Raw genomic sequence first — 22,913 nt, forward strand, 5'->3', positions numbered from 1 at the left:
CCAGGTTTCCACTGGAAGGGGGCTCCCAGGACACCGGCAATGCCATTCTCAAACGACTGCAGCACATGGCTTAGCACACTGCTCAGCACTCAGCAGACACTTGGCACTTCACATGAACATATTTTCACACTAACCCAATGAGATCAGTATTATTTCCCTTTGATGGAGAGGAGAGAGGCTCAGAGAGTTAAGCACTAACTTGTTCACAGAAGCCAGTGAGCAGACTTCAACCCAGCTTGTCACCTCCACAGCACATGTGTCCTCCACGCTGCGTTCTGCTCTGAAAGATTATCTACGATGAATGTGCTAAACAGGGCTCATGCTCACTTCCAGGGCAATATTCACTTCTTAAGCAGAAACTCATAGTGAAGCCTTCTCTGAAACTAAAGCCAGTTCAGATCTCCATAGACTGTTTTTCCCGAAGTGAGGTGTGCCTGTGCAGATGACGAAAACGTTCTCTGGGCTGGCTGAAGGGGCTTTCACTTTCAGAGGTGTCTGTGGGGTACAGCTGATCACTGGGCTTTGGGTTCCCCAAAATGTGGCTTCGAACTTGCTTCTACGACTCATTAGTCATGTTACTTTGGCAGGTAACCATCAACCTGAAACAGAACTTCCCCTTTCAGAAATTGGGGCCCACTACCAGTGACCTCACAGAGATGTCATGAGAACTAACTGATACTGTATATGGAATCACCCAGGAAAGAAAGGACCTGGCATGCAACCAGTGTTCAAGAAACAGCTGCTCATAAAAAGGAAGAAAAAAGGAGATAAGAAGGTAGGAAGGTGAGCATTCACTTCAAGTGTAACGTTCCAAAGAATCCATCAGATTCCACATATATTCTCCAAGAAGGGTCTTTTTTAGGCATCCAGGCAGTCTGGCCACACAGATCTATACACGTAAGGCCCAAAGTCCTCTGGAGGGAGACTACTGGAGCATGGACACCTTGTGGGAAGACCAGCAAATCAAAGTGCCATGGAAAACTGAACTAAGATGTTGGACTCTGTCTTGCTGGCTTCTCTGAATTTGCTAGTGAGATGAGGTGAGATGAGGCTGTAATGTTCATTTGCAGTGCGAAACACCTTCCATTTGGCAAGGCAACCATGAGCTGGGGCTCAGAGAAAAAGAACTTAAAGTACTAACTAGGCAGGAGCAGTTTCCTGGCAAATCAACGCTCATCTGAGGCTTCCGCATAAATTTTGGCCTCAATAACAACTAAAGGCTTGATAAAGCAGATTCTCCTTCCTGGTTTTGTCTGCACTGTGCACATGACCTAACCACAAAATAATCACTGTTCTTGCACTTTTAAACATTTTTTTGCCTCAATGTCACAGGAAAATGAAAGCAGCAAGGTTAATAAGCCCATTGTAAACTTAGCCAATATGCCACAACTCCTTTCTACCCTCAACTCCTTTTACGACTCTCTCTTACTTTTTTCTTTTTTTTTTTTTTTTTTTTTAATTTTTTTTTTTTAATTTATTTATGATAGTCACAGAGAGAGAGAGAGAGAGGCAGAGACACAAGCAGAGGGAGAAGCAGGCTCCATGCACCGGGAGCCTGATGTGGGATTCGATCCCAGGTCTCCAGGATCGCGCCCTGGGCCAAAGGCAGGCGCCAAACCGCTGCGCCACCCAGGGATCCCCTTACTTTTTTCTTAAGATTTAAAAAAAAATTATTTATTCATGAGAGACACAGAGAAAGGCGAAGACATAGGCAGAGGGAGAAGCAGGCTCCTTGCAGGGAGCCCGACGTGGGACTCGATCCCAGGATCATGCCCTGGGCCGAAGGCAGATGCTCAACCACTGAGCCACCCAGGTGCCCACTTTCTATCCTAATATTCAATATCGAATTGTTAAATAGACATTCTAGAACACCAAGAGAATGCCACAGCTAAAGCCAGGCCAAATTTTAAAACCTAAGAAGCATAACTAGCCCAAACTGCACCCAGTGTGGATTTCCTTTCTTCTCTTCCTTCCCTTAAGCAACAGGTATCTTGTGTTCCAAATTAACCCTCTCCCAGGTTCTCTCCCAGAGATGGGAAATCAAACAGATATACAAGGACTAGTTCTTCTAGTGTCTTCCAGATCCAAAAAAAAGTAGTTCTCAGCAGATAGCACTGAGCGGCAGGAGAAGACACTACTGAAAAGTTGAACTGCCCGCTCATCATGTATCAGTATCATGATGTATCATGTATCATGCCCAGAGCCCCTCTCCCTCACCAGCTAGGTCCTTTGTCCAGGCGTGACCGACTTCCCCCACCCCCCACTACCAGCTGTACCAGGGAAGTGACAAACAGCGACTCGCCAGATGCCATCAATCACTGTCACTGAGAGGAGAATGAATAAATCCAACAAATGTTCTTGCACACGCCTCCCGCGCTCCACTCCCACCCCACCTCCTCTTCACCAATATCATCTTTATAAGCAGCCAGCCACTTCTTCATAGCCCTTCAGTTGGGACAGAGGAGGAGCAGACAGTAGAGGGAGCACCCCAAGCACCCCTCTTCTCCACCTGCATGCCCAGGGTTCCAGTCCCCAGCTCACGTGCTCCCCAGGCCAGATGGAAGCAGGGCTGCGCACCAATCGGCTACTGGTGACCCAGATGGTGCAGAGCCAAAGGGCTCACGATTAACAGGGTGCTGTGCATGCAGAAGGACTGGCGGGAGGGACAGGACACACATGCAGGTAGCAGATGGCACTCTCCACAACTCGGAGAACCAGCAGTTCCTCATTTCTCCACTGACCATCACAACACTGATAAATCAATTTCCATGACAACAGCTCTAAGTATAACACTCCGAAAATAAAAGAACTCTGCTTTAAATGGAAGACAGACACTTGCATCCATTTCTGGAAATACAGTGAGAGGCAGAATGTGCAACGCACATCTTAAACCATGGAATGCCTTTTCTCTTCGACTCCATAATCCCCTGTTGCCCATCTTGTCTGGCAAAATAATAGAAGACAACAGCAATAACAGAAGACCAACTGTATGCACGAAGATGTTAGTCACAGGGATAGTAAAACATAAACAACCTAGAAGTTGTTTCACAGAAGAGATCGTGCTGTCATAGCTATAAATTAAATTATGTAGCCATGAAAACTTATGACGATGACTTAGATGTAGTGAAGTGAAAAAACAATGATACAATTCACGTTCTTTGGTCGTTGCTGCTAGAATCCTGCCAGTATATCCACCTATGAAAGAGTCGGAAAAGCTGCTACACTAGGTTGGTGGGATTTTAGGGTTGCTTAAGTTTCTTTTAAACTGTTTATTATTATTTTTTTTTAGTTTCTTTTTATTCATATGAGAGGGAGACAGACAGAGTGCGCACAAGCAGGGGCAGGGGGAGAGGGAGGGGCTCATCCCAGGCCCCTGGGACCATGGCCTGGGCCCCCAGACACTGGTCTTCTAAAGAGTTTATGATAAACAAAGACTAAGATCAAAGAAAAGAAAAACTGGGGTAAAAGTCACCATAATTGCTTCAACTATATTCAAAATCTCAGTTTTGCCACATAAGGATAGGGAGCAACAAACTAGATGTATACCTAGCAGTAAGAATGGAGCTTTTCAGAGCCTAGTATGAAAAACAATAACAAGAACAAAACCCCAAAACAAAAACAAAACAACCCCTCCAGCCCTCAAACTAAAAATAACTAAAGCTGAAACTAAGATAGCCTTACCTTTGCCTAAATTAAAAATACAGTTGACCCTGGATCCACGTGGGGATTAGGGGTACTGACCCCAATACCATAGTTGAAAATCTGCATATAGGTCTTTACTTCCCCCAAAAGCTAACTGCTGTTAAGTGCCTAATGTTGACTGGAAGCCTTACTGACAACAAACACTCTATTAACACATATTCTGTATGTTATATATATATTATTTATCATATTTTTATAATAAACAATGTCAAGAAAATCATAAGGAAAATATATTTACAGTCTTGTATTTATCACACAACCCCGACATTGTTCAAGGGTCAATTGTATTTTTAAGTTCAAATCTGTGCTGTGCAAGGGTCAACTGTACTTACACACAAAGGAGATACAGAATGCACACAGACCTAAATGATATATTTGACACATACCCCAATAGTAGCCTCTGGGAAGGAGGAAACCAGGGCTACAAAGAACTTAAAGAGAGCCCAGCACAAAGCTGTGGCCACTATTGTGTGACCTGTGAGACTATGTACCATACCCTGGAGAGTGTGACTGGTGCAACCTTTGCACCTGTCATTTCCTCTCTAAGACATGTTCCGTGGTCGTCAATAGCAATTGCTTTATATAACGGCCATTCTGTTCAGTCCCAGATTCTAACTTTCCTTCTGTTTAAGAAAATATATTTTTAAAATTTTTATTTATTTATGATAGTCACACACACACACACACAGAGAGAGAGAGAGAGAGAGAGAGAGGCAGAGACACAGGTAGAGGGAGAAGCAGGCTCCATGCACCGGGAGCCCGACGTGGGACTCGATCCCAGGTCTCCAGGATCGCGCCCTGGGCCAAAGGCAGGCGTCAAACCGCTGCACCACCCAGGGATCCCAAGAAAATATTTTTTAAAGAAGATTTTGTTTATTTATTTGGGAGAACAGATTCTAATTTTCCTTCTGTTTAAGAAAATATTTTTTTAAAAATATTTTATTTATTTATTTGGGAGAGCTAAAGCAAGAAAGAAAAAGAATGGGGGGAGGGGGAGAAGCAGACTCCTACATAGGAGCCCATTCCAGGACGCTGGAATCATGACCTGAGTGGAACACAGATGCTCAACTGACTGAGCCACCCAGGCACCCAATTTGAAACAAAGACTACAAGAATCATCATTACTGAAAAATATTTAATCATATTTCCAATTGTGTACACAGTTGTGTCACACAATTACATAACAATTATAGAATAAGACGTGAGTGTATGAAGTATTTATATATTTATAATAATCTGTAAATATACATATTTATATATGTAGTATTACGACTATATGTTTCTATTCAGAAATTACACTTGTAAGCCACAAAAGAAACTATCAAGAGTAGCTACCTCTGGGAGAGGAACTGGAAAAAGGAAGACTCCATTTCTACCGTGTACTTTCTTTTGGACCTCTTAAATTTTGTACCGTGTGTATATATGGCCAAATAAACATTTCAAAGCACTAAACAACCACCCACCCTGTATATATATTACAAAATAGGGATGAGAAGCAAAATGTTCCAATTATACCAGACTCAGTAAGACTTCCAACCCAGTTCTCTCTAAGCTCCTGCCTTGGTCTCCCTTGGCTAGATCCTGTTCCTCCTAGGTCCTTTTCACCCTGCTCAACCAGAATCAGCTCACCAGGTGGCAGCATTTGCTGTTCTACTTGGCTTACATCTTTGATTTTATATGTAGGTTAATTATTAATTAGAGCCACCTAGATTATCTTCCCAGGACCAAAGGCAGCTGGGGACTGCATTCTCTGTTTAATGTCCCCACCCTAGGGTCTGTAGGTCCTGGCACTGAGAGTATAGATGCTCCTGTGATTTGGTGGCAGGAGCCCCAGGGGGCTTCAGAATCCTTGTATCTTAATGAAACCATGTTAAAAAGTTTTCAACTTGGGTCCTTTTCTTAAGATTTTATTTATTTATTTGAAAGAGAGAAAAAGGGAGAGAGTGTGTGAGCAGGGGGAGGGCAGAGGAAGAGGGAGGGAGAGAATCTAAAGCAGACTTCCCAGTGAGCAGAGCCCAAAGTGGGGTTTGATCTCATGATGCCAAGATCATGACCTGAGCAGAAATCAACAGTCAGTCGCTTAACCAACTGAGCCACCTCGGTGCCCTAACTTGAGTCTTTTTCTTAGATTTTTTTTTTTTTTTTAAACCATGTGCTAGCTCTTGTCAAAATAGCAGCTACCTGGGGTGGCGTGGCCATCAAGAGTGAGGAGACAGGGTCATCAGGCCGACGGCATGTTGGAGAAACGAGGACCTTAAATCCTATCCACAGTGAATTCTCCCTCAGAAAGCCTTGGAGATACGCAAGAATTTCCAGACAGATCATTAAGTACTATTCCACGTGTCTAACAAGTTCATCATTGTTCTGTATTAAAATGGCCATCAGAAATGGAGAAGACTTTTTTTTTCTGTGGCAAATCCTTAAAAGAGGAGGGGAATGCACGTCCACCACACGAATAAAAAGGAATCTTGTCCCACCCACCCTGGGGGAAAAAGTGACAGATAAGTGGAGTTTTTAGGTGGGACCGGCAAGAAGCCAGAAATGAAACTCCTAGGTAATGAGAAAATGAAGTTCAAACTACAGATGCGATGCCTGGTTAGGACCACGCTGAGCGCAGGCCGAGGTGACAGAGACCCAGCTGGGGCAGGAAGGACAAGCACTGGCCACGCTGGGCCACACCGGGCTCCCGGAGGGCACAGAGCAGTGCCCTCGGGCACGGCCGTGGGGGAAGGCCCGGGCCTCCGGGGAGCCCCAGCCGCCAAGCCCCGGGGTCGCGCCCGGCCTGAGGGGACACCATCACACCCTGGTGTGCTCAGGTTTCAGGAAACGCGGCTGGGGCCAGCGGCCGGCTCAGGCAGTAACAGGTCCTGCTCGAGGGGAGGCAGCTGCCGGGGCCTGCTCCGGGCCTGCACTTCCCGGCGGCAAGGCGGCCCCACCCAGCGCCTTCCAGCTCTGATTACCTGGAGGATACAGGATCTGACGCTGACCCGAACCGTCTTCACCATCAAAATCCCTACAGACGTTGCTACCTGCGTCTGCAGACCACACGCATCAGTTCCGCTCACGTGTGCAGCCATAATCCTAGCATATGCACAGGGTGTTAGGAGGACGGGCACACGCCCCCCAACACAGATACCCAGCAGATGCAAACAGCAGTCCTCTCAGTATGCTCACTACTGAGAGACAAGAACAAGCTGGGACTGAAAATGAGGTGGAAACACACTGAGAAGCCACCACACCAGTCCATGATGGAGCTAGAAGCCTTATGCATATAAAGAAACATGATTCAAATTATTCCAGCTAAGAAGAAACACTCAGATTTGAAGCAACTTTTAACCAGTTGTGACCAATCTGTTGGCAAGACCTGTGCCACAGGGTTTACGGCAAGCAACGATAGATACTAGATTTCAGAATTTACTGGAAAGTGTCGGCAGAGGTATTCAGTAGCTAGGTAGAGCGTAAATATTAGTCATTTCTAATCATCTAAATTATTAATATCAACAGGAATAAATTGAGACTAACTTTAGCTTCAGAAAGTCCATTCTAGCAGGGCTTGCAAACAGATGCCTGCAGCGGGGAGGAAGTTACTGGCAAGGGGCAGAGCTGCCCAGGAGAGGGCTATGTGCTACTCAGTCCTGCTGTCTCATGAGAAGGTGAACCACTGGGGCTCTACCTTCAAGATTTCCTTGTAAGTGGAAAATCCAAGTTTTTACAAGCTTTTCTGATTTTTAAATGTTCAGAACTAATTTAAAAATAGTTAAACACTCTGCATGTCAAACAAAACACATCTTAAACTTTTATAACGTTACAAAGAGAAGTGAAAACATGCCCCACGAGTATGTTTTCAGATGCGTGAAGGTTGGCCATAAATTTACAGGGTTCACAGATGTTCTTTCTTAGCAGATATCTGAAAAGTATAGTTTTAAAAAAGGGGCAAGACACTATATTCACACAATCAATATACTGATGATAAAAATACATTAGAAGCATAAAAGTAAAATAGGAACAGTGAGGAAATGCAAATCAAAGCCACAATGATGTATCACCTCAATGATCGATCACCTATTAGGATGGCTATTTTAAAAAACACATAGAAAATACCAAATGTTACTCAAGATGTAGATAAATTGAAGCCCTCATGTATTATCGGGAATGTAAAATAGTGTAGCCACTGTGGTAAGCAATTTGGCGGTTCCTCCAAAAAGCAAGCAGAATTATGTATGATCCAACAATTTCACATTTGGGTATATACCCAGAAGAACTGAAAACAAGGACTCAAGCAGATACTAGTATACCAATGTTCACAGCAGCATTATTCATAACAGCCAAAAGGTAGGAACAATCAAAGTGTCCATCAACAGATGAATCTACAAAACGTGGTAAATCCATACAATGGATTATTCACCCTTAATAAAATCCCAATACGTACAACAACAGAGATGAACTTTGAAGACATTATGTTAAGTGAAATAAGCCCGGCATAAAAGGACATATACTGTATGATTCCACTTATAAGAAGTACCTAGGATAGTCAAATTCATCGAGACAGGAGAGTAGTGGTTACTGGGAGCTGGGGGGAGTAGGAATGGTGAGTTAGGATTTAATGAGGAGTGTGTTTCAGTTTTGCAAGAGGAAGTAGGTCAGGAGATAGTGGTGATAGTTATACAACATTATAAATGTATTTGGTGTCACTGAATTGTACATTTAAAAATGGTTAAAATGGCCAATTTTTTGTTACATAAATTTTACCATAATTAAAAAAAAAAAAGAACAGGGATATATGTAGGGAAGGTAGTCAAGAGGAGGAGTCTTTCTTACCTACTTGGCTTTTCTCAGCAACCAAATGGACCCCCAAGGATTCCACCCCCCAAGCCCCTCCAGCACACGTACACAAACACCACCCCTTACATCTTACAGCCTGGAATGGCCCTGAGGACGTATGGTGACCACAGGAATCTCGCTGCTCTACAGGACGTTTCCACAGGGCCACTGTGTATGGCTGTACAGGTGGACTCTGTGTACAGGAGCCTGGCCCCGGGGACCAGCCTGTATTCTGGAGGAAGGGGTGCCTTTTCCTTCTCACAAAGACACTTTAGTCTAATGGTAGCCCTGACTTGCCCTACGTTCAAATTGATCTTCCTTTCTAATTCTCTACTTCTGTTCATGATAACCTCTATTCTCATTGACCCCATGTTCAAACTGCAATGTCCCTTTCTGTTCTCATTCCAGCTGGTTCTTGGCTTCTACCAACCCTGTGCTTCTCTCTCCCTTCATCTCCTGTCCCCTCTGCTACATTGTCACCTGCCCTATTCAGGCCCTTTGATCTCTGGCCTGGCCTTTTACCTTTGACTAGGGCACCCTATCTTCAGCAAACTGTCCCCAGATGATCCAGTTTACAAGTGGCTGCCAGATTAATTTTCCCCAGACAGGGATCACCATTTCACTCACATACCTCCAAGGGCTTCCCTTTTCTCTCTTGTGTGTGCTGAATAAATGAACAATAAAGTACCTTACTCACACCTAATTGTCAAGTCTATTATTTAAGGTGATTGTCAGTTTCTTGTGATTTTTCCTTTGTTAGGTGAATGTGAAGCAGCAGCAGTGATTCAAACAATCTCTCCAGCAGAACATACATTTCCAAGTTATCAGCAAGGAGTTAGTAGATGGGAATTGAAGAAATCTCGGAGAAGCTTGAACTTCTCATCCCTACGGCTATTAATAATTTTGGGGGGCGCCTGGATGGCTCACTTGGTGAAGTGTCCAACTCTTGGTTTTGACTCAGATCAAGATCTCAGGGTTGTGAGATCAAATCCTGCCATCAGACTCACCAGTGGGGAGTTTGCTTGGAATTCTCTCATCCTCTCTCTCTTCCCGCCCCCCTTCTATTCATGCTTGTGTGCTCTCTCTTTCTCTCAAATAAATAAGTTTTTTTTTTTTTAAGATGATGTCTCATTCTGGAAGCTGCAAAGTCCAAAATGAGGGTGCCAGCATGGTCTGGTAAGGGCTCTCTTCGTGGTTCATGGCTGGCACCTACTCATGTGTCCTCACATGGCAAAAAGGACTGGGGAGCTCTGTGGGATCTATCTTATAAGAACACCAATCCCATTCATGGGGCCTCCACTCTCATGAACTAATTGTCTCCCAAATCCATCTCCTAAGACTATCACATTGGGCGTTAGGATTTGACTATAACAATTTTGGAAGGACACAAACATTCATACCATAGCAAAGTCCATGGAGACTCTTGTGGTACCTTCCTAAAGTTAGATTTATTTTTAAGCCTACAACTCACATCCTATACCAGGACCACTAAGTATTAACCTGGTTCTGCAACAAAGGATGCATTGAAAAAACATCCCTTGCACTAGATGGTAGGTATTTCAAGAAAGGGAATGTTACTAATATGAAGAAGAAATAATTGAATGGGACTTATTCTTATTCTTAGATTTATAGCCAAGGCCCAGGGCTGAGGACAATGAAGCTACCCTACTTAGAAGGCCATAGACAGGGCAGCCTGGGTGGCTCAGCAGTTTAGCGCCACCTTTGACCTGGGGCGTGATCCTGGAGACCAGGGATGGAGTCCCACGTCAGGCTCCCTGCATGGAGCCTGCTTCGCCCTCTGCCTGTGTCTCTGCCTCTCTCTCTCTCTCTTTCTGTCTCTCATGAATAAATAAATAAATAAAATCTTAAAAAAAAAAAAGGCCATAGACAAGTAGGGATAGACAGTGCCCCATATTGCTTACCCAGAGGTCACAGGACCAGTCCTACTAGCTGACCACATCCCCTCCGTCCACCTAGCTTCAAGAAAAGGGAGAATGGTTGATGCTGGCTTTGTGTGGAGGGCAAGTTTCTAGTGCAAGTTACCACCTGCTTCTCCAACAAGTTGGGAGCATTGTGAGGGGTTCTAAGACAACCTCTAGGACCTCTAGGAGGGGTACCTGCAAGTAGAGGAGAAAGGCATCCTCTTCCTTGTCTGCTGCTTGCTGAGCTGTGGAACTCACAGGCCCACTCTGGGCTGGCAGTAAGGCAGAGAGGGCCATGTTAGAGAGTTGGGAGAATTTGGCATCCATTACCTGGACTGGGGGGATACACCCATCAAAACAGAGACTGGCCTCCATTTTTGAGCTAGAGATGTGGAAGGTGGGAAGCCCACTGGAGGAGCTCCCTGGAAGCAGAGCTTAGAGGCATCTAGGTGTACCACTATCAGGAAAGAAGGTGGAATGCTCCACTCCATTCCAGGTTATTATAACCCCTGGGCAGCGTGGGAGGGGAACTCTGTAGTTAACAGAGGTCTTTTTTAAGGAGTGTTCAAGTTAGTGGGGCAGGAGCCCTAAGGTCGCCAGGCAGCTGCTGAGCCAGGCAACAGGACACTGGGCTCTGAGGAGGAGATGGGAGCATGGATGGGACATGAATACCCAGCAATACCAAAGCGAGACACAGCACCTCCTGAACACGTCCCGTGCAGAAGAGGCTGAGGGGAAGCTGCACACAGCCCCAGGAGAACCATACACAGCATTTGTGCAGAGACCCCTAACCTCAGAATGAACCAGATGGAAGTACTTTCTCACCACCAACTGTGACTTGCTGAGTTAAATAACTGCTGGACCCTTGCTCTGTTTCCTGTCACACGGGGAGGAACTAGAGCTCAGGAGAGAGGAGAGGTACACAGCTTGAACTGGATATGAGATTAGGGAGTTTTAGAAAGATGAAGGAATTATAGAATATGGTCAATATATATCATCCAAGGACTGGAAACTGGGATTTGCCAGAGCACAACTGTAAGCAATGCCTAGAAAGAAAGTTATTTCATGCTGCTAGCCTGAACAAATTCAAGAAAAGCTCCTCAAGAAAGCAGCCATATTGAAAGTAGATATAAGTTCACATAAATTATAAACTCTTCCAGGACTCCTGGATGGCTCAGTGGTTGAGCGCCTGCCTTCAGCTCAGGTCATGACCCCAGGGTCCTGGGATCGAGTCCCACGTCGAGCTCCCTGCAGGGAGCCTGCTTCTCCTTCTGCCTGTGTCTCTCCCTCTCTCTGTGGAGAGGTTTTATTTATTTATTCTGTGTCTCTCATGAATAAATAAATAAAATCTAGGAAAAAAAAGTCTTCCTAAATTGTGTGCAGCTGAAAAACAGTACAATAAGGATTGTACTGTAACTCGAGGCAGGCCAAAGTTTACCACGGGCCACCCCTGGTCACTCTCTAAGGAAGAGGCTTCAGCTAAAGGCCTCTGCCAAGCCTCAACTTCCTGGGAAGAGAAAGGACACACGACCAGACTCACACAGGTCTGCACTCACACCTCACCCCCCATCCTAGTAGGGTACCGGGGAATCAATGGGTATGCCATCCCCACTACATTGAAGGCCATACGCCAGCCACTTCACTTAAGAGCTGTGCCACGTCACAGTGGTAACCCTACATTACAGAAGCCATCTAATCTGAATGCTATCTCGACAGTCCAAAAGATAAGGCCAGGACTCTGACTAAGCTTGACTCTAGAGCAAATCCATGCTGGCTCTGCCCCACTATACCAAAGAGCAGAGAGGGCTAAAAAATGAGCTCAACGGAGACCTCCAAATGTCCCAAGTGATTTTAGAATTGGCAGCTGCTCACCAGCAGTTTTAAAATGCAGATGACTTTATTACATGTTCAAGTCTATAAAGCCTGCTGTTGTGATAGCTTATTATACATAATGACACTAAGTCAATATGTCCACCCCCTTCCCTCGTCTCACAAAGGAACGCCACCAGTACTGGACAAGTGCAGTCTGACCTTTCACAGAAAGACAAAACTACTATTGAGAAAAAAAACACAAAAAACAAGAAACCAGTTCTGAACAGAATGCACCAGAATCAAACTTGCCAAGCTGTCTGTACTGTGGAATTTTGCAGTGTTTAATGTCAACTGTCCAAAACTGGCCTTGTGGGTCTCTCTCAAAGAATCTTTAATACCACTATGACTACCCAGTTCTGTAGGTAGCATTTTAGATAATCAGAAGTTCCTGGAAACTACTGTAGAGCACACTACTCAGGAAAGGCATTTAGTAACCTTTTAAAAGCACTGAACCAGAGGGCTTATCTTAACCAAATTATCTCAGCAGCCAGTATCCTTGCTGGTTGAATCACTATGCAAATATCAGGGTTCTGAGTCAGTGAAAATTGCTGAAAGGGACTTGGTTTAGTAAGCACAAGGTCTTTTCCCTAGAAATGTAAGCCGTGCTTTAAAAGGTGTTCTCACATTTTGCCTTCAAGATATCACTGGTACAGAACTCACCAAGACAACTTTTTACCAATAAAAAAGACAGCATCCCAAAACGAGAAATCCCAAAGCCACTATCCCTCCCTCTGTGATATTAGTAGGTAAAAAAATACGTATATATTATACTTTCAATTTTAGATTGAAAATTTAATTCCTTTAATAGGAATTAAAGAACTGAAAATTTTTGATACTTCCCATGAAAAGGCCAGTGAGTTCTTCAAACCATTTTTAAAGGCACCAAACAAAAGGAGCAGGTCCTAACACTTCAAATTGAGATGAAAAGCTACGTCTCACCAATTCTTTTTTTTTTTAAAGATTTTATTTATTTATTTGAGAGAAACAGAGATGGAGACAAAGCATGAGCAGGGGGGAGGAGGCAGAGGGAGAGGGAGAAGCAGACTCCTCAATGAGCAGGGAGCCTGATGCAGGGTTCCATCCCAGGACCCTGGGAATTATAACCTGAGCCGAAAGCAGGCGCTTCACCAACTGAGCCACCCAGGTACACCCCTGTATCTCATTAGTTCTTTAAAGAAAAAAAAAATTTTATTTTTGGATAGGAATTTTTTTTGTCCAAACCAATGTTTCCCAAACTATGCAAGATTATGCTCTCAGAAAGCCAGTTAAATGGTACATGTTGGTAAGGAATAGTTTTTTGTTTGTTTTTTTTAAGATTTATTTACTTATTTATTCAGAGAGAGAGAGAGAGGCAGAGACACAGGCAGAGGGAGAAGCAGGCTCCGTGCAAGGAGCCCGACGTGGGACTCAATCCTGGGTCTCCAGGATCACACCCCGGGCTGTAGGCGGCACTAAACCGCTGCACCACCGGGGCTGCCAGGTAAGGAATAGTTCTAAGGAACATATTCAGATAGTACCTCCCTTTCTTATGTTTCATCAGTCACAGTCATTAAAACAAGAAATAACAAAGATTCGTAATTTCTACCATCATTCTCATTCAGCTAGCTCAGTCATAATCCTTATTTTCAATTTGAATTTCAAATCCTCTCTACAGGTTATCAATCATCACTAGTAAGCTTAAGAAGGGCTTTGAGCTATACAAGCTTTGCTTCAGTCTTTTCCTCTCTGCTTATAGCAAGGGAGTCACCAGTCTTCACTGGAATGGGCAGAGAAGTTTCTCAGGGACTGACTCAAGTCACTCTATTACAGGGACTCAGGGGCAACTACAGGGCAGTTCTATGGCCCTGCATTTGGTTTAATGCTCTATCATAGCCACTTCGAAATTCTTAACTTTTGAACAAGGGGGTCTCATTTCTTCATTCTGCAGTAGCCTCTGCAAGTTTTGTAACTAGTCCTGCAGAAATGTGATTTTTAAAAATGGCATTGACTTCAATGGATGAAAGCCCTAGATGTGAGACAGGGATCCATCAAAATCTGAGAGAACATAGGCAGCAACCTCTATGACCCCGGCCGCAGCAACTTCCTATTAGATATATCTTCAAATGAAGGGACAAAAACAAAAATGAACTACTGAGACTTCACCAAGATAAAAAGCTTCTGCACAGCAAAGGAAACAGTCAACAAAACCAAAAGACAACCTATAGAATGGAAGAAGATATTTGCAAATGACACATCAGATAAAGGGCTAGTATCAAAGATCTATAAAGAACTGATTAAACTCAACACTCAAAAAACAAGTAATACAGTCAAGAAATGGGCAGAAGACACGAACAGTCATTTCACCAAAGAAGACCTACACATGGCCAACAAGCACATAAGAAAATGCTCCTTATCACTCAGCATCAGGGAAATACAAATCAAAACCACAATGAGATACCACCTCACACAGGTCAGAATGGCTAAAATTAACACATCAGAAAACGACAAATGTTGGTGAGGATGTGGAAAAAGGAGAACCCTCTTACACTGTTGGTGGGAGTGCAAACTGTACAGCCACTCTGGAAAACACTGTGGAGGTTCCTCAAGAAGTTAAAAAGAGAGCATCTGGTCACCAAGCTCCGTGCCAATGTGAATGCCCGCACCTTTGTGGGAAACACACCCCTACACCTGGCAGCTGGACTGGGATCCCCTACTCTCACCCACCTCCTTCTAAAGGCTGGTGCTGATACCCATGCAGAGAATGAGGAGCCCCTGCGCCCACTGCCTTCGCCCCCTACCTCTGGTAGTGACTCAGATTCTGAGGGACCTGAGAGGGACGCCCGAGGCAGCTCCCGGGGCCATACACCTCTTGACCTCACTCGCAGCACCAAGGTGAAGACCTTGCTGCTAAATGCTGCTCAGGACACCATGGCACTTCCCCTGACCCCACCCAGCCCTCCAGGGCCAGAGCTGCCACTTGAGGATGCAGTCCTACAGAATCTAGAGCATCTGCTAGATGGGCCAGGAGCCCAGGGCAGCTGGGCAGAGCTAGCAGAACGGCTGGGGCTGCGCAGTCTGGTGGACACATACCGGAAGACTGCCTCACCCAGCGGCAGCCTCCTGCGCAGTTACAAGCTGGCTGGTGGACTTGGCAGGCCTGCTGGGCGCCCTGTCTGACATGGGCCTGGAGGAAGGAGTGAGGCTGCTGAGGGGCCCTGAGGCCCGAGACAAGCTGCCCAGCACAGAGGTGAAGGAGGACAGTGCATACGGGAGCCAGTCGGTGGAACAGGAGGCAGAGAAGCTGGGCTCACCCCCTGAGCCACCAGGAGGGCTCTGCCATGGGCACCCCCAGCCTCAGGTGCACTGAACTGCTGCCCACCAACCAGCCCCCTCCCTGGGCCCCTCTGTACAGCACTCCTGCCTATTCCAGTTCACTATGACCTAGCAATTGCACTGCTGGGTATTTACCCAAAGGATACTAGAATAGTGATCTGAAGGGGCAACTGCATCCCAGTATTTATAGCAGCAATGCCCGTAATAGCTAAACTATGGGAAAAAAGAGCCCAGATGTCCATCAACAGATGAACAGATCAAGAGGATGTGGTTTTTTATATATAATGGAATATTACTCAGCCATCAAAAAATGAAATCTTGGGAATCCCTGGGTGGCTCAGCGGTTTAGTGCTGCCTTCAGCCCAGAGCATGATCCTGGAGTTCTGGATCGAGTCCCACATCGGGCTCCCTGCATGGAGTGTGCCTCTCCCTCTGCCTGTGTCTCTGCCTCTCTCTCTCTCTCTCTCTCATGAATAAATAAATAAAATCTTTTAAAAAATGAAATCTTATCATTTGCAAGGATATGGATGGAACTAGGGGTATTATGCTAAATGAAATAAGTCAATCAGAGAAAGACAATTCTGTGATTTCACTCATATGTGGAATTTAAGAAACAAAACAAAGGATCATTGGGAAATGGAGGAAAAAATAAAACAAGACAAAAATCAGAGAGGGAGATAAACCATAAGAGACCCTTAACTCTAGGAAACAAATTGAGGGTTGCTGGAGGGAAGGTTGAGGGGAAGGGGTAATTGGGTGATGGGCATTAAGGAGGGCACTTGATGGAAAGATCACCGGGTGTTAGATACAACTGATGAATCACTGAACTCTACCTCAGAAACTAATAATACACCATATGTTAATTAATTGAATTTAAATTTAAAAAAAAATGGCATTGAGGTTAAAAAAAAAAGTTTTACCCTATACCATACTTGTAACTTACAGGGTTTTTATTCTACTTTTAAAAATACAGACCTCATTATTTCTTTTAAAAGATTTATTATTTGAGAGAGAGAGAGAGAGTGAGAGAGAGAACAAGAATGCATAAGCAGGGAGAACAGCAGAGGGAAAGACAGCAGACTCCCTACTGAGCAGGGAGCCCAATGTGGGGCTCAATCCTAGAACCCTGGGATCATGACCTGAGCCAAAGGCAGATTCTCAACCAACTGAGCCACCCAGGTGCCTTACACCTAAATATTTTTATATTTTCAAATATTTTTATATTTTCAAACAAAGTTAAGGTAAAGTATTAAGTATACTTCACCTGGATCACTGCAAAGAGTTTTCAACTGCTTCTTCAGAATCTACTCCTGCCCAACACCAATTTGCCTTCATATTGGCAAAGTTCTTGTGTAGTACAAACCTGATCTCACTTTGCTTAAAATGCTTCAATGACGTGTCCACTGCCTGCAGCATCAGGTCCACTAAAGACTTCAGGTAGCTATAAGGCCCTGAGCTTGGCCTGCCTGATGCTTGGCCTCACTGGCCTTCTTTCAGTTTCTAGAAAGTGCCTGCTCTGTCCCCACCTCATAGCTCTTGCACTTGCTGTCCTCTGCCCAAGGGACAAATATTCTGACCTATGTGCAAGGATTCAGATAAAATAAGGTGAAAATCCTAGACTCAAATTAGCAATCATTACTGGCTTTTATATCATCAAAGAAACACAAGAAGGGTCTGACAAAGGCTTAGAATTCTTAGTAAATATGTTTCTCACTTATGTTATGCTTTGGGCTACTTTTCCAATGGTGAGGACAGTGGGACTCCATCCACCTATGAAACCTGGGGCAATAATGGGAAGATGCAGGAAAAGCCAGTTTTCAATCTTTAAGCTCAGGTTAACCAACCACCTTTATCATATTCCTGACCTCTTAGATACAATGTTCATAACCAAAGTGGATGGGTTTTGGAAAAATAAACTGGAAGGTACTAATGGGACCTCACCAAAGAAGATATACAGATGGCCAATAAGCATAAGAAAAGATGTTCCATATCATACGTCATCAGGGAAAAGCAAATGAAAACAATGAGATACCATTATGCATCCATTAGAATGGCCAAAATCTAGAACACTGTCAATACCAAATCCTAGCATGGATGTGGAGCAACAGGAACTCTCATTCTTTGCTGGTAGGAATGCAAAATAGTACAGCCCCTTTGGGAGATAGTCAGTTCCTTAAGAAACTAAACTTACTCTTATACCACCAGCAACTGTGCTCCTTTGCTATGTACCCAAGGGTGTTGAAAACTTATATCCACATAAACCACCCCCCCCACACACATTTATAGTAGCTTTATCCACAATTGCCAAAACTTGGAAGCATATCAAGATGTCCTTCCGTAGGTGGGATAAACAGATTGTGGTACGTTAAGATTATGGAACATTATTCAGAGCTAAAAAGACATGAGCTTTCAAGCCATAAAAAGATATAGAGGAACCTTAAATATTTATTATGAAGTGAGAGAAGCCAATCTGAAAAGGCTACATGCTATATTCCAATTATATGACAGTCTGGAAAAGGCAAGACTATGGCCACAGTAAAAAGATTGGTGGCTGTAAGGTGAGGGAGTGGCGTGAATAGGTGGAGCACAGAGAATTTCTAAGACAGTGGAACTACTCTGTGTGGTACTCTGATATGAGTACTCTGTATTCATAATGATAAAAACATCATTATATATTTGTTCAAACCCACAGAATGTACAACACCCAGAGTGAACCATAATGTCAGCTATGGACTTTGGGTGATTATGATATGTCAAAGCAGATTCACAAATTTTTTTTTCCATTCAAGAGAATATTAAATTGTTTATTGATTACACATGATGATGGATGATACACAAGCTTTAATCCCATCTATAATTTTATCTGATACCATAATTCAATTTAGATATATTGCATAGGATGTGCCAACAACCATAATAACCAGATAAACTCCAGGACTTCGCTTGGGTGACCCTTTTAACGGTGAACTCCAGGTCACAACACATTAACTGTCAGTTCAACCACACAAAGGTTTGTGGAGACAATGGCTTCTGTGCCCAGGCAGGTTGCAAATAAATTTCGAATGGAACCTGGCATCACCCGGAAGGAATCCTAACTTCACACTGTTGGGGTAGTTTACCAAGATGGCTTCAGAGTAGACTAACTTTACACAGCACATTTTTAAAAAGACGCATTTATTCAGCGTCATGATCATTTAGCAAACAGCATGGGTGCAAAAAAAAAAAAAAAAACTACATTAAAACCTTTTGCTGGAATGCTTTACACTCTCCACAGAACAGAAACTAAAATAACCTGTTTTATACAATTAGTCACAAATACAGTCCTTGAGTTTTTTGCCCATACACACAAGTATTGTCTAAGACGTGTCTTCTTTGTAGCAGCCAGGCCCTGCCACCACCTGCTCAGCTGAGTTCACAAATCTGTTGTAACCTGTAGCTTCCCTGTCCCTTCTGTGGCTCTCCTCTCCTGCTAAGCTTTGTTTCCTGGCAGTAATTAAAACCTTCCGCCACAGCCATGGCTGCTGCTGCTGCTGCTGGAACCGCCACAGCCACCTTGGTTTCATGGTTTGGCAAAGTATTGGCCACCACCACCATAGGGGCCAGAGCTTCTGCCTCCAAAATCTCCTCCCTTCGTGGGTCCAAAATTTGAGGATTGATTGTTGTAATTGCCAAAATCGTTACAGCTTCCGCCACCTCCAAAGTTGCTTCCACCATTACCAAATCCGTTCTAGCCATCCCCACCGCCACCCTGTCCACCACCACCTCGACTGCCACCGAAGCCACCTCGACCACTGAAGTTCCCTCCACGACCAAAGTTGTCATTCCCACCAAAACCACCTCCACGACCACCACCAAAGTTTCCAGAACCACTTCGGCCTCTCTGGCTGGATGAAGCACTAGCCATCTCTTGCTTCGATAGGGCTTTCCTTACCACACAGCTGTGGCCATTCACAGTGTGGTATTTTTGTTTTGTTTTTTTATGAAAAGACATTTTATTATTATTTTGCTATATAACATATTAGTGAATATACTCAATTGCGTTTCTCAAATGGCAAATGAGACACAAGATAACATCTTTTTGATTCCTGAAAACCTCAGTATCATCTGTCTTTTGGAGGATCCAGTTTCCTACGACGTCTATGATACTGTCCACGAGGATACCAACTGTGCTTTACCAACGGTAAAGAACATTTTGCTAAGTTGTTCTATCATGAGTCCTTGCTCAAAGTGTTCATTTTTTTCTTCTAGTCTGGTTTTCAGCACTTGGTCATGTGTTTCTTCATTATTATGCACAGGATCTGGCCGAGGGATAGGTTTTGTATGCTCATATGGAATGTCCACAGAAGGGTGGTAGCATACTATTGTCCTGCCGTCAGATGTCAAAGCAAGCTCTACTTTGCAATTATAGTCATCTGGTAGAGGAGAATACGTAGATTTATGACAAAAACAATATAAAGCTCCATTTTGAATTGAAAATAAATGTTTCCAGACAGTTCTGTTTGATATTGCCCATTTTACTGCTGCCAACACCATGGTGAATCAAGATGCTATTGGGTGGTGTGAAAGATGATTTGAAGAGACAGATTTTAAATTCTGCTTCCATGCGTAACTATTTTCATCCCTGTGTCAGTGGCACCACGAGCCCGCCATTTTACCTCAATCCCACAGTGTGGTATTTTTGAATGACAATCTTGTCTACAGAGTCATGGTCATCAAATGTCACAAAAGCAAAACCTCTCTTCTTGCCACTGCCTCGGTCAGTCATGATCTCAATCACTTCAATTTTCCCATACTGTTCAAAATAATCTCTTAGATGATGTTCTTCAGTGTCTTCTCTAATGCCGCCAACAAAAATCTTTTGCACAGCTAAGTGGGCACCAGGTCTGTGAGAATCTTCTCGAGACAGCCCTCTTAGGTTCCACCACTCTTCCATCCACCTTGTGTGGCCCTGCACTCATGGCTGCGTCCGCCTCCTCCACGGTGGCCTACGTGGCGAACCCAGAGCCTCTGGGGCGCTTGGTGTCTGGATCTCTCACTACCACATTGCTCAGAATGGCTCCTCAGGCTTCCATCGGTTGTTTCAAAGCTCAAACCTCCGATGAAGGGCTTCTGCAGCTGCTCAGGTCCTTTGGGAGACTCGGACTTAGCCATGACGGCGGTGGGAGGGGAGACTTCAACGATGCTTACTTGGCAGCGTCCAGGGGCACAAAGCAGATTCACAAATTTTAACAGATGTAGTACACTGGTGGGAGTTGTCGAGAAGCAGGAAGCATATGAGAAATCTCTGTGCCCTCTGCTCAATTTGCTGTAAACCTTAAATTGCTCTAAAAAAAAAAGTCTTAATATAAAAAAAGTATTACTGGGAATGAATTAAGGGCTCAGTTTTTTTTTTTTTTTAAAGAGTATCTCATATACATTATTTGAAGAAATTTAATTATTAGAGGTGAAAATATTCATATGGAAAATGTTTAAAAATGGCTTTTTTTGCTCAGAAAGAAATGGACAAGTTGCCTGCAACTTTAGTCTGCCTTTATTTTAATGCTCTGATAGTATGCCAGCCCAGTGGTATACTGTGCATGTTGAAAGTCCACTGCTACAAGAGCTTTCCCAGAAGAGTAGTATCTTCTGGACTGAGAGGTCTCCTGATCTTGGCCTTTAGGATGTTTAGCAAAGATGTACCATTCTCCCCCACCCCATTCTCTTTAACTAGTTCTTTGAATACTCTTATCCTAGCAGCCAGAGAACATGCTGCTGGCTTTTCACAGCAGTGTTGAGAGAACTGGCTCTCTGTGTGGTGAAAACAATTAGAGTTCTGTTCACAAAAATATTCCAGGTGAATTAAGGGTCTAAACATTAAAAATTTTAACTATGAAAACATTAGAAAATATAGGGGAGTAGGTCTAACCCTGGAGAAGGAAAGTCCTCTTAAGCCAGACACAACCAAAAAAACTATCCAACGGAGAATTATTTATGGGGTCTTTGATGTAGTCCAATTTCCCAAAGTTAAAAGACAGGGCCAGCCTTAGAGAAACTATTTGCCACATAACAAAGGATTAGTATTCAGACAATACAAAGAACTATAAATCAATAAAGAAGGCGTTTTTAAAAAATTTAGCTAAGGATATTAAGAGGCAATTCACAGAAAGGGAAACTAAAAATGCCTGACGAATAAACAAAGAGCTGCCTAGTAAAGAAAAACAGTGAGAGATAAGTTTTTCTTGAGTAGATTGGCAAAAAATTTAAAGATCAATTTTATAGAGTGTTGGCAAGCGTGTGGCATGTACCTGAGACCCTACTGGTGAATAATTTGACAGTGTTCTATCATACAACCCCTCCAAACCAACAGTACTGTTTGTCCCCAGTAAAGAGAAAAATTGGACCTTACACATGTAGGGAGGATGCTACACTGTAAGTTTTTACTGTAACACAAGAAACTAGCAATACCAGATATTGGCACTGGAAAGTGTGCCAAAGGGAGATAATGAAGAATCAGACTTGAGTCTCTCTCCCATAACGAGCTTCCAGAGAAAGACCAGAAGGAGAATTTCTTTGGAAAAATTTTCTGTGAGACAGCCACATAGCTCCTTCTCTCAACTAGATAAAGGGCGGGAGTATCACCTTCTTGCCTCATGAGAGGGTTTTCAGTGAGACTAACTGCGGAGTTGTGGGCCGAAGTTCTCCACAGTTAAGGAAGCAGAGAGCTGGTATCTGACTTCAACCCTGGGAATCCAGAGCATGAGAGGCAGTGTGGCTGGCTGTCTTGATGACTAGGGAGTGAAGGAACACTGAAGCTACACTGGGACTGGGGCTCATCCTCTGTTAGAGCAAAGAGTGCTAGATGTTTCTGTGGGCTAGGAGTAGTCCAAGCAAGAATGGGCTAGTCCAGGGCTTATCTTAGGTCTAGACCTCTAAGGCTGTCTCTGAAGAGGCAACATGACCTCATGAGGCAGAACTGGAGATGGGCCACTAGGTTCCCAGGGGCTGCGAGGGAGCAAGGGATGAGGGCTTGGAAGAACATCCATGAGAGAGTCAGCATTAATACTCTATCAGGCCTTGAGAACAGAGGCCAACTTATCACAATATCAGTCATAGGAAGATTTTCCTAGTCCCTCTGCCAGTCTCAAGAAGGCATAACAAAGGGGCACCTGGGTGGCTCAGTCAGTTAAGCATCTGACTCTTGGTTTGGTTCAGGTCATGATCTCAGAGTCCTGGGATTGAACCCCACGTTGGGCTCTGCACTCAGTGTGGAGCCTGCTTCTCCTTTTCCTGCTCGCACCACCCCGC

General features: G+C 44.0%; 2 protein-coding genes and 1 pseudogene across 3 annotated transcripts in view; all 3 read right to left on the minus strand.

Annotated features, from left to right (window-relative positions):
• Positions 1-22,913, minus strand: part of IQGAP2 (IQ motif containing GTPase activating protein 2) — a 287,444-nt gene that overhangs the window by 150,835 nt on the left and 113,696 nt on the right. The gene's annotated exons all lie outside the window — the stretch shown is intronic.
• On the minus strand, positions 19,123-20,880 carry LOC111095171 (annotated as a pseudogene).
• On the minus strand, positions 19,608-20,258 carry LOC100682812 (39S ribosomal protein L42, mitochondrial-like). The gene has a single exon (XM_038532516.1). The coding sequence runs from the start codon at positions 20,160-20,162 to the stop codon at positions 19,767-19,769; it is 396 nt and encodes a 131-aa protein (XP_038388444.1). The 5' UTR covers positions 20,163-20,258; the 3' UTR covers positions 19,608-19,766.

This window comes from Canis lupus, chromosome 3 (genome assembly GCF_011100685.1).
Source record: "Canis lupus familiaris isolate Mischka breed German Shepherd chromosome 3, alternate assembly UU_Cfam_GSD_1.0, whole genome shotgun sequence".
Lineage (NCBI taxonomy): Eukaryota > Metazoa > Chordata > Mammalia > Carnivora > Canidae > Canis > Canis lupus.

Bases quoted from the DNA above. Each gene is read 5' to 3' on its own strand.
- LOC100682812 (XM_038532516.1), bottom strand. From the start codon at position 20,162: ATGGTGTTGGCAGCAGTAAAATGGGCAATATCAAACAGAACTGTCTGG.